Here is a 12,821-nt window from a genome sequence, read left to right on the forward strand (position 1 = left end):
GTGGGAAAGTTTATTAAAGAGATGTATGCATTACCGGGGGCCCGGCAATAACACAGGCTGCCTCTATGGAGTCCCAAAGAGCAATTTTACATTAGAGCTTATACAGGATTTTACATGATTAGAAATGTCTTTGTAGTCTGCAGATGGCATGGCTGGAGGAGTTATGCATTACAAGATAGTGACAAAAGACTCTTTATCAAACTAAGGAGATACATGCTGGACATCTCTTTATCAAGCTAAAGATATACATATCAGGTACCTGGGCTCTGATTTTCCTGTGGGGGTGGGGAGGTTGTAAGTCACAGGTGATCAGACAGAACAAAAACAAAGTTATTTGCATCAAATTAAAACAAAGTCATTAACATTAGGTCAAAACAAAGTCATTAACAAAGGTATGCAAAGGAGGAGGCAAGCAGAGGAAAGAGAAAAACTTATAGGTTCATCTAGGGCATTAGTTATGTCAAGCTCTCAGTTGCCCATTCTGAAAAAGGAGAAAACATGTTGGAGAGTATTAGGGTCACACAACGAGAAACTTCCTTAGAGAGAGAGAACTTTTTGCCTTTATCTCTTCAAACATTGGCTGGGCTGGGAATTATTTCCCTAGCTCGAGCCCCATAAATCCGCACCACCCGATACAGGTTGCCCTGTGGCTCTCGCTGTGCGCCCAGTGACGAGAAGCTGGCTTAACGATGCAGAGCAGAGCAGCAATGCAGGTGGAGTGACTTGGCAGACACTTGCTGCAGTGCCGTGACGTGGCTGGCAGGCCAGGGCCCAGAAGGGGAGGAGGTGCATGGTGCATGCTTTGAATATCTAAACGCAAGTGTCAGAGGCAGAGAGGGAAGCCTTCCGAACCTTCTCAGCCTCAGGAGTCACCTTCCTGAGCTGTTGGGTTACTGGTTTGGCAAAGTTATTACTGGACTGAAAGAGTCCCTTAAGCCAAGGAAAAACAGTCCGGCATGTCAAAGGAGGAAGAAGCCTTGTAGGGAAAATCTAGACCAGAGTCCAAAAAACTTCCAGGTGCCTCATAACCAACTGGGGAGCTCCCCAAAATGCAGATTTTTGGGCCCCTCCCCAGGGATTCGAGATTTTTTGATCCAAGGATCTGCATTTATGACAAGCACCCTGGAGGAATCTGACACAGGATTCTGAATCAGCTTTGAGAAATACGGTTCTGTTCCAGTCTCTTCACTGGAAACTGAAGCAGAGAGAAAGCTAGTGACGGCTGGCTGTGAGGTCACATGGCAAATCAGTGGTAATGTTATACAGGGCAGGGCTTTCCAGCTCGGGACTAAGCCCTGCCTAGGTTCTTAACTTCTGACCAAGAATGACCAGGAGAGACTCAGGGATTCCACACGAACAAAGGTTTATTAGGGACAGAAAGAAAGTAAAAAGGCTCTCAAGGGAGAGATGGAGAAGGGTTTCCACCTAAGCTAGCCTCCAGTGTCTCCTGAACAAAGGATTTCCTAGGGTTTATAAAAGGTTTTCTTCATTCATTAGATGTGTGGAGATTTCCAGGAGAAGGGGAGGGATTATAAAAATCAAATGAGTGTGCAGTTGGAATTCAAGATGGATTTCCTCGCAGAGGTTGTCGGAACTAAGATGGAGTCTGTTGTGAGGGCTGCTGGGGTGTCGAACAGGACTTATTCTGGGATGTTGTTCATGCGTGATGTCTCTGGATCCTGGTTCGAGTCCTAGCAAGGACTCGAAGGTCATTCATAGATACAACCATTTTTACAGCGCATGCTCTGTACCTGGTGGGGGACTTGAAAAACAACTCAGGAGGGTTATCAGTAATTTATAGCTGGTTAAGCTTGTAGGGTAGGAAATATGGCCCCTTATCTTGCCTAAGCTCCTAGTTTGTTAGTCTTGAGTAGTCCGCGAGGGCCAGCAGTAAAAGTTACATGGTGGTCTGCACTTAGGTTTAAATTCCAAGAATATTGAGTCAGAGGCTATATAATTATAGCTGGCCAAGCACACAGGGACTTAAAATGTAGCCCTTATTTAATTCAGCCAGTCCAATTTCTTCCCTATCTCAAGAAGACTGGGGGAATCAGGATCCAAAACTCCAGTGCCCTCCAGGATCCTAATGCAAATCCCAGGAGGTCATAGCTAAGATCTCTCAACATGTTGGAGAATTTCTTTGGCTTCCTGTGAAATCCCGGGCAGGAGGAGGGCATTGCCATTGTCTGTGACCATGGCCAATGTATCGTCTGATAAAAAGTAGCTACAATGCAGAGGCAGGATTTGGGGACCATGGTTTCAGGGGACATCTAAGTCAATTGGCATAATAAAATCTGTTAAGAAAACATTCTGCATCCCACTTTGGAGAGTGGTGTCTGGGGTCTTAAACTCTAGCAAGCAGCCATCTAAGATGCATCAATTGGCCTCAGCCCACCTGGAGCAAAGGAGAATGAAGAACACCAAAGACGGGGTAATTATGAGCCGGAGAGACAGAGAGGGCCACATAAACCAGAGACTACATCAGCCTGAGACCAGAAGAGCTAGATGGTGCCCGGCTACAACCGATGACTGCTCTTACAGGGAACACAACAGAGAACCCCTGAGGGAGCAGGAGATCAGTGGGATGCAGACCCCAAATTCTCGTAAAACACCAAACTTAATGGTCTGACTGAGACTAGAAGGACCCCAGAGGTCATGGTCCCCAGACCTTCTGTTAGCCCAAGACAGGAACCATTCCCAAAGCCAACTCTTCAGACAGGGATTGGACTGGACTATGGGATATAAAAAGACGCTGGTGAAGAGTGGGCTTCTTGGATCAAGTAGACACTTGAGACTATGTTGGCATCTCCTGTCTAGAGGGGAGATGAGAGAGTAGAGGGGGTCAGAAACTGGCGGAATGGACACAAAAAGAGAGAGTGGAGGGAAGGAGCGGGTTGGCTCATTAGGGGGAGAGCAATTAGGAGTATATATCAAGGTGTATATAAATTTTTGTATGAGAGACTGACTTGATTTGTAAATTTTGACTTAAAGCACACACACACACAAAAAAAATAGCTACAATGGGCCATGTACCTGCTAGGTACAATATCCTTTGGACATCCTGCTGACAGATTTATACACATGATTTACATTTATTGCCACAACACTTTAGGCAGTAACCGGTAGACCCTGACTCCTGGCCACCCCGCATGTGTCAGAATGGACTACGCTTCGCAGGATTTCCGATGGCTGAGTTTTCGGAAGTAGATTCCCAAGCCTTTCTTCTGAGGCTCCTTTGGGTGGATTTGAACCTTCAACCTTTAAGTTAGCAGCTAAGCTCATTAACTGCTTACACCTCCCCAGGGAATCCCCTTCAGAGGGTAGAAAATTGAAAGTTCAGAGGGTCCAAATGATTTGCCCAAGTGAGTGAAAGGGTTGGAAGTTGGACCCAGGCCTCAGGCTCTGGGCTCTGCGTCCTCAACACCACACCAACTGCCTCCCACCCCTTTGGCTGACCAGACAGACATAAAGGGAGAAAGTTGCCCAACCTTGGACAAGCGAATAAAGATTGAAGTAGACTTGCCTGCTTCACTTTCTCCTGCAGCCAGACATAAAGAAAATTTCAATTTCGTATTCGTGTGGGCCCAGGCACTAGAAATAATTTCTTTTTCCACTTCAGAGCATTTTAATCCAAAGAAATCTACAGTTGTCAACATCTTGCTTTTCACTCAGGCAAGTGGCTTTGGCCATTCTTTCATTCATTCATCGAATATATATATAATATTTATAGCCAGGTTCTCAACCCTGGCCCCACATTAGAATCATCTACGGAGTGTTTGAAAAATGGGACTGCTCAGGCTTTAACTGTAAATCAATTAGTCTCTTGGGGCACAGGCTGGACCTCAGGATTTTTCAAAGCTCCCCATGTGATTATAATGTGCAGCCAAGGCTGAGAACCACTGTCTTCCACCCCCAACCCCCAGACCAGTGCTTCTCAAATGTTAATGTGCCCATAAATTGCCTGGGAATCTTGTTGGAAATGCAGATTCTCATCAGGTAGGGATGGAGTGGAGCTGGCCTGAGACTCTGTATTTCTAAAAAGCTCCCAAGGGACGAAGGACCCCTGGTGGCGCAGTGGTTAAAAGCTCAGCTGCTAAATGAAAGATCAGAGATTTGAACTCACCAGTCTTTCCGTGGGAAAAAGATGTTGGTGGTCTGCTTCTGTAAAGATTACAGCCTTAGAAGCCCTATGGGGCAATTCTACTCTGTCCTATGGGATCTCTATGAGTCAGAATTGACTGGAAGGCAATGGATTTGGTTTTGGTTTTTTCCCAGAGGATGCTGACGCTGTTCATCCAGGGACCACACTCTGCATAGCACAGGGGCTACTGGAACTAGTCTTTTAGGAGCCAAGGCCAGGGGGATGAACAACACAACAATGAATACAGAACAGCTCCCACCAAGCTGTTCCCAGTGAGGGTAACACTCAGTACATGAATAGTTCGAACAAGCCTTCTCCCTCAGCAGGCTCAAAGCACCCCCAGAACTACATCTGCCTCTCTAACTATTGTACCCCTGGAGCCGAGCACAGTGGCTGGCAAAGTGGACCCTCAATAAATATTTGTTGGATAAATGAATGTGGATGGCAGACAAAGAAGTGACAAATTAGATTAAGTTACAAAATAGAGTATCGGGACTGGGTTAGCGGCCCTACAGGACAGAATAGAACCGCTCCACAGGGTTTCCAAGGCTGTAATCGTCATGAGAGCAGACTGCCACATCTCTCTCCTGTGGAGACGATAGTGGGTTCGAACCGCCAACCTTTCCGTGAGCAGCCTAGTGCTTAACCACTGCACCACCAGCGCCCGTTGTGGAATCTACAACCTGCTACATATGTGAGCTCAGGTATGTCATTTTGTGGCTCTGAACCATTTCTTCAACCATAAAATGAGGTCATGCTGCCTACTCATGGCATCATCACGTGGCTTAAGTGACAGCAGTAAGGCAGCGCGTGGTACAAAAGAGTCACTTGCGTTAAAGGGGAAGTTAGCTGCTACATCAAAGAGGCCCCAAGACAGAACGGGTTTAAACAAAATAGAAATTTGTTTCTCTCTCGTGTTACGTTGTTGTTGTTGTTAGTCACCATCGAGTTGACTCCAACTCGTGGTGACCTTAAGTATAACAGAACAAAATGTTGCCTGGTCCTGAACCATAGTCATGATCATTGGTGTGTTTGCATCTCCCAGCACTGTGTCAGACAATGTTCTGTTGTGATCCATAAAGTTTTCATTGGCTGATTTCCAGAAGTAGATCACCAGATGTTTCTTCCTAGTCTGTCTTAGTCTGCAAACTCCACTGAAACCCGTCCCCCATGGGTGGCCCTGCTGGTATTTGAGATACCGCTAGCATAGCTTCCAGCATCTTGGCAACACACAAGCCACCATAGCATGACAAACTGGTCTTGTGTAATAGAGGTGCTTACATTAGTTAAGGTGAGGGTTAGCTGCTATAACAAAGAGTTCCCAAGAGAGAATGGCTTTAAACAAAAGAGAAGTTTAGTTCTCTCTGGTGTAATAGTAAGATGAGGGATCTAGGTGAGTGAGCAGCTCTCATTCTAAGACCCCGATTTTCTCCACCCTGATGCTCCATCCACCCCTGTGGGGTTGGCCTGATTTGCCTGGTCTACACTGGGATGCAGGGTCTTCTGAGAGATCTCAGCTAACAGTAAGGAAGAAAGAGTGTGTGAAGAAGCTCATACCTGTATTTTAAGTCCAGGATCTGGAAGGGGCAAGTATCACTTTTGTCCACATCCCGCAGGGGAGAATTTAGTCATTTGGCCCCACCTAGATGCAAGGGAGGCTGGAAAGAGTGGTCTCTAGATGATCACCTGTGTGCCCAGCCACAACTTGGGAACTATGTAAAAGGAGGTTTGGTGAACAACTAAGGATCTACATCACGGAACTCAATTAATAGGTGCTGGCTGGCTTTTTGGCTTGGAGTTATTTTCCCCAATTTCCTGTGCTGTTGCAAGTCCACCGTCTACCCTGCCTCTTGTTGCCTCTTCTCCCCCCAGGGTGAATGCTCTCAAAAGTGCTACTATATTTTCATCGTGGAGACCATCTGCGTGGCCTGGTTTTCCCTGGAGTTCTGCCTGCGGTTTGTCCAGGCCCGGAACAAGTGCCAGTTCTTCCAAGGGCCCCTGAACATCATTGACATCCTGGCCATCTCCCCATACTATGTGTCTCTGGCGGTGTCCGATGAGCTCCCGGAGGGCGGCGAGAGGCCCATCAGGAACTCCTATCTGGAAAAGGTGGGGCTGGTGCTGCGCATCCTGCGGGCGCTGCGCATCCTGTATGTTATGCGCTTGGCCCGCCACTCCCTGGGGCTGCAGACGCTGGGGCTCACTGTGCGCCGCTGCACTCGCGAGTTCGGCCTGCTTCTCCTGTTCCTCTGCGTGGCGGTCATGCTCTTCTCCCCTCTGGTCTACGTGGCTGAGAATGAGTCCGGGCGGGTCCTGGAGTTCACCAGCATCCCGGCCTCCTATTGGTGGGCCATCATCTCCATGACGACGGTGGGCTATGGAGACATGGTCCCCCGAAGTGTGCCGGGCCAGATGGTGGCTCTCAGCAGCATCCTCAGTGGGATCCTCATCATGGCTTTCCCAGCCACGTCCATCTTCCACACCTTCTCCCATTCCTACCTGGAGCTCAAGAAGGAGCAGGAGCAGGTCCAGGTCCGCCTCCGCCGCCTCCAGAACAACACCGCTAGCGAACGGGAGCTCCTAAATGACGTGGATGACCTGATCCTGGAAGGACCTGCCTTGCCCATCAACTACATTTAACTCAGACCCCTTCGTGGGGACATGAGGAGCTTGGCTCCTGTACCTTCAACCCATGGCTCTTTGCTGAAACCAGCTCAACAATATCAAGGCATAGATCATCTGGTCGTTTCTAGAGCTCTGGGGAATACTCCCAAAGCTAGGAGGGACTCAGACCAAAGATGTTCAGGCTTTGTGATTCTTGACCCTCATGGTGACCAGGCTGACTTTACCCATCTCTCTTGCCTTTATCTCTCTTCCTGTTTATTTACACAGCAGGTCCAGTTTCGATGGTTAGATTGGCCTCCTTTCGTTCTCATTTCCTTCCCAGCTGAGTCTTTAACATACCAAACTGAGCTCTGGATGAGCATAGAAATTGTCATCATTGACATTTGAATATCAAGTCTACAGAATTCCATTCTTCCTCTAAGTCCCTCCTTCCTGAAAATCCTTCTGATCAGATCTTCCCGCCCAAATTTGTGGGGTCTCAGCCTTTTCATGGGTTCTAGTAGGAATCAATACTTTCTCTCTCTGCTTGCCACCACCAAAGGCATTTCCCTAATGCAGCTACCTTCCCCCAGCTTTGGAAACTCTTAGCCAAGAAAGCAGTACTGGCCTCTTTGCATTAGATTCCATGCAGGCTGCGGGTGACTGCAAGCCTGCCTCCCTCCTGACACACCTGGAGTCCTGGGCAGGAATGCCTCTTTCCAGCACAGAAGGTCCTCCTCAACCAACTGGACTCTTTGTGGGACATCCTCCAGATATCTAATGCTTGGCCTTGACAGAGCTCCCAGTTGTCCTTTTGGAGAGCTTCTCCTGCCGCTAGCTTCTCCAGCATTGCTGGGGACCTTGGCTTTAAATCCTCAGCTAAGCCTTCTTGATGCAGCACCCACAGACACTGTGCAGCTTCGGTGCAGAAGCAAGGGCAGGCTTGAGGTTAGCCCCTTGCCAGCTGCCTGGACAAGGCTTCTTGATGCCTGGGGTCACATCCTCAATTTCTTTTTAATTTATTCATTCATGTATGAGCAGATTCTTCCCTTTGCATGTAGTGGAGGAGGAAGACATAGGACCCCATCACTAGAGATAAAAGCAGTGCATACTGACACTAGAGAGAAGAGAGGTTAGGATTCTGAATGGATACAAATGGCTTCATAGAGGGATAAGGAGAGCTGAGAGTGGAGGATATTTTGGGAGATGAAGCTGGAAACGTGGATTGGGATGAGAATGAGTTGGCCCTTGAAGGCTTGGCTAGAGAATTTGGCCCTTTTGGTAGATGGTGGGGGGTGGGGGGAGATACTGAGATGTTTGAGGGAAGGAGTGATATGAACAGGCCTGTGGGTGAGGTTGATGATGGAGTTTGGGTGGAGTAGGGGGACAACTGGTTTGGAATGGGGAATGGTTGAGTAGTTCAGACAAGATATGAGGGCTTATCTCTCCCATGTTAATAACTGTAGAAGCTGGCCTGTCATCTTTTTGCCTCCCACCAGAACACGTATGGGAGATGTCTTGATGGCATGTCCCATGGGTGAAAAGGCCAGTTTTTGCTGTTGGCTGTAAGTCAACTCAAGGAAGCACCCACCCAATGCCGTTGAGTCGATTCCAACTCATAGCCACCCACACTGGGATGCAAATGGGTGACATGAAGTAGTTGGATCACCTACAAACCTGATGTAATCTATGTGTGAGGGCATTCAGCATTTTAATACTAGTGAGAAGTTACTTGCTGTTCATTCGTTCTATTAGTATTTAGTGAAGACCTACCACACTGTGTGCAGGCATCAGGGCAGCCGAAGGCCCTGTCCTGGGCAGCACCCCACACCCTACACCAGCATCTAGCTTTAAGCTAACCTTGGCTTCATAGGGAGCCCCATTTTCTCTGGCTCCCTCAAAGTGCCCTGTCAGCTGACGTGGGCATACTTCCCCATCAGTTGATCCTAAGAATCAACAGGGTGCCCCCAGTACTCTTCAAACTAACATTTCACAGACTGAGCTGTTTGCATAGTGGTATGGTGTCCAGTCACAAAGGGAATGTGCCTGCATCCTGTGAGATTTCTACCTGCACATGCCTCTCTGCTCCAAGAAGGGACTGGCAGAGTCTCATGAGCATTTGGTTGAGACACTGTGCCACCAAGCATCCTGGACAACATCCATGAGTGTTTTGTTCTAGATTAATTTGTTATAGCTACTCTTAGGCAAAGTTTAAAAAGGTCAAAGCTTCTATTAATTCTTTTAACACTATACTTGGGGGTATAAAATAGGTGCTTGCTGAGATCCAGACTTATACTCCCAGTGTGACTTTGAGCAAGCCCCTTTCCATTTCTGGGCCTCAGTTCATCATCTTTCAACAGAGGGGTTGGGAGTAGACCTGGGGCTCTACAAAGCACCCTGTATGGATGGAGAGGACCATTGAGCAGGCAGTCCTCTGCATCCAGGGTATGACATTTGCAAATGATGGCAAAAAGAATGTGTGAATTTCTAGACACCCTCCCAGACAGCCAGTGAATGCCCTTCCACAGCCCCTTGAACTGAGGTGGCAAGCTCATCCCTGGAACCAGAAGAGTCCTCAGCAGCCACTGGAAGACCTGGGACCCACATTAGATCCCACATTTGGGCCTCTCATTGCTGATTGAAGACTTTTTTTTTTGAGCTGCATGCCTGGTGCAGTTATTGCCAATTACAGTTCTGCCAGTCACTATAACTGGCTTCCACCCAGGCATCTCCATTTTCCTGTTTCACATACTAGGCATCTGAAAAAAAAAAAAAAAAAGTGCCAGGGATAAAAGGCACATTTAAAGTCAAAATTGGGTGAAACCATCACCAACATTATGGGATTCTATAGTGTCTTAATTCCTGCCCAGTTGGAATTCTCTGATAAATTAGAAGTGGAAAATTGGAATTGACTACTTGCATGTGGGGCTTAATTAAATGCTCTGTTTTTCCCCCTGATAATGTTCCAGGAGATTGATCTAAATAGTTTGAGTCTAGACTGAGCAGCCTTTCCTCCATGCTGAATGGATGGAATGGGGGTGACAAACAAGTTGATAGTTCCTTTCTTTATTCCCATTGGCTGAAAAGAGATGTTGTAATCCCCCAAAAAGCTCATTTTTTCTAAGGCCAAATGGTATGACTGTAGCCAAAGGTAGAAATTTTCCAGCTAAAGGCAAAGAGTAAATGGCCCTTCGCTTCAAGCCATTTTCATGTTGTATCACTGTCTTAGTTATCTAGTGCCACTATACCAGAAATGCCACACATGGGTGACTTTAACAAACAGATATTTATTTTCTTACAGTTTGGGAGGCTAGAAGTCTGAATTCAGGGTGCTGGCTCTAGGGGAAATCTTCTGTCTTTGTCCGCTCTAGAGAAAGGTCCTTGTCTCTTTTGAGCTTCTGTTCCTGGGCGATCTTCATGTGGCTTAGCATCTATCTTCCCCCATCTCTGCTTCTTTCATTTACTTGTTTCATCTCTTTTATATCTCAAAAGAGATTGACTTAAAACACGCCCCACACTAATTCCTGTCTCATTAATATAACAAAGACAACCCATTTCCAAATGAGATTATACCCACAGGCATAGAGGTTAGGATTTACAACACATATTTTGGGGGTACACAATTCAATCCATAACAATCACAGACATGGTTCCCAGAGGTAACTTTGTTGAGCCGAAGAAGTGAGCTGCGGAAGGGTGCAGTGGAAGGTATCTAGTAGGGCTTGACCCTGGAGGTACTGGGGGCCCATTGATTCTATTTTGTTGGTTATGCCTTTACTTTAGAATGTGATACCTGGAAGGGCCATCACAAAGTAATCAGCCCAAGGGTTCTTCACCAGGCATTTCCATGAGGGATCTGTGAACTTCCATGATTTTGTGCATTTCAAAGTGCAACGCACCCAGCGTTTCATCAGATTCTCAAAGGAATTCATGACTTCCCTAAAAAAGGGATTAAAAACTCTGAAATAAACTAACTCCACCATTTTAAGATGGAGAGACCAATGCTCAGAGAGGGGAAGCCACTTGCCCAAGGCCACTCAGCCAGTTCATTTAGTCAGGTCCAAGTACCCTGATTCCCTGTAGAACACTGTCTGTAGTAGATCATGCTGGCTACTCTTATGATCATCTAAAAGCGTCCAAGCCTTCAAGGGAAATATTTAAAACAAGATTATAAAATCACTCTACCATCCTATCCTGAGCAGAGTAACAAGGCTTATCTGGGGGTGTGAGGCACCAACTCTCACCCTTTCTTTGTTGTGTAGCATTGGACATGGCAATTGATTTTACTGGGTCTTCTTTTTCTTATTTATCCCATGGACTAGATGGTTGTTGAAGTCCTTCCCCAATTGGCCAGTCTGTGATTCTGGGATGTTGAGCTCATTCCAACAATTTATGCCTGCCTCTATCCAGTGTTGAAGACCGCATTCGGCATTTTCCAGGCCTGAGGGGGCTCTAACCAAGGGCCTCTCCAAGAATACAATGTTGGTTAAAAATAAATCAGAATAAAGGAAAGCTGGCTGTCCCTGCAGGCCCTGTGGCCTCCTCAGTCACCCACAGCTATCCATCAGAAGGCAGCCCTCCTGAGACTCTATGGCAGGCTACTTCCACAAGATGTGTGGAGAATCGCTGGGTGAGTTGTTCAGCTGCAACTGTGACTTTCATGGCACACCTTTGCCGTGAGGCGAACAAAGCTGGGGCACACTGGGCTCCATGTGATGTGCCTCTGGAGTGGATTTGGGTGCCCTGAGCCAAAATTAGTCAATCTCGCTGCTTTCAAAGGCTTCTACTGTCCTCCAGCCAATGACCAGCTTGAAATAAGATCCGCTTGAAGAAGCTCAGAACTTTTACCTTGCGCCTTTCTGCTTTAACTGTTAGGGCTCCCCCAACCCCGTGCAACTCTGAAAGAAGCATTAAACAAAGTTAAGAAGTGATGTTGTGGCTTCTCTGTATTGAGTGAGGTCTGGGCACAGGACCTACTGGGGTTGGCCTTGGGGATGTGGGAGAGTGGGAGGATTCCCCCTGTGAGGGGGTGGCAGGGTTAGGGGTCACCCACCCTGGGTCACTCCCAAGACCCAAGTCAGAAGTTGGGTGAGACAATGGTTGGATTCCTGGGCAGTATTTCTTAAGCACCTACCATGTGCCAGAGATTGTTCTAGCTCTGTGGACACGGTAGTAGGCAGGGCCTTATGGACCCTGGGGAGGGCAAAGGCAGACAACAAACAAGTTAGGGAAGAAATACAAAAGACCAGCCTAGCATGTGGTAAGTCTCAGGGAGGAAGGAAGCAGGGCGATCATGGGGAGTTGGCATAAATGGCTAAGCAGTCAGCTACCAACCAAAAGGTGGATGGTTCAAACCCACTCAGAGATGCCTTGGGTAAAAGGCCTGGTGATCCACATCCAAAAGGTCACAGCCTTGAAAACCCTTTGGAGCACAGTTCTACTCTGACACACATGGGGTCGCTGTGGTTTGGAATGAACTTGACGGCAACTGGTTTGGTTTTTGGTTTTGGAGGAAGTATACCTTGGTCCTCCCAGATCAAGTCAAGGCTCTGAGGCAAGGACTTGAGTACAAGGAGTTTATTTCATAGATGATCTCAGCAAACCCTGGAAGGGTAGTTGAGAAGTGAGAAAGGGAAGGATGTGTTATCAGACCCTTACCACAGTGGGCAACAGGAGTTCAAGCCCCGTGGGACACTCTGGGAAACAATGTATTTGGGGGAACACACCAAGGGTTTGTTGTATGAAAAGCAAATTTCATTTTCATACCAGACTCTGCTCCAACATCCTTTCTAGGAACACACCCATAAATATCTGTTAGGAATGCTTTGGATCTAAGTACAAGGAACCCTATTCACTAAACAAATAAACAAACAAAAGGAAAATTATTGGCTCTTGTAACTGAAAATCCAGAGTTCATGTGTGGTTTAATCCAGGGGTTCAATAAATGGCATCAATGTCAAACAAATAAATTCAGAGTCTCTGCTGCATCTTCCTCAGCCTGAGTGTGTCAGCTTCACCCTCAGCCTCTCCTCATGGCCTCAAGATGATTGCATGAGCTCCAAGTCTCACACCCTGA

At 47.1% G+C, this 12,821-nt stretch overlaps 1 protein-coding gene across 1 annotated transcript in view; it reads left to right on the forward strand.

Annotated features, from left to right (window-relative positions):
* The window catches only part of KCNG4 (potassium voltage-gated channel modifier subfamily G member 4), a 32,052-nt gene extending 20,376 nt beyond the window's left edge, over nt 1-11,676 (forward strand). Inside the window, exon 3 of the mRNA XM_003418151.4 lies at nt 6,014-11,676. Coding sequence (XP_003418199.1) covers nt 6,014-6,781 — 768 coding nt within the window. The 3' untranslated portion in view covers nt 6,782-11,676. The remainder of the gene's footprint in view (nt 1-6,013) is intronic.
* The last annotated feature ends 1,145 nt before the right edge of the window (nt 11,677-12,821 follow it).

The sequence above is a fragment of the Loxodonta africana genome, chromosome 21 (genome assembly GCF_030014295.1).
Source record: "Loxodonta africana isolate mLoxAfr1 chromosome 21, mLoxAfr1.hap2, whole genome shotgun sequence".
In the NCBI taxonomy this organism is placed as follows: Eukaryota; Metazoa; Chordata; class Mammalia; order Proboscidea; family Elephantidae; genus Loxodonta; species Loxodonta africana.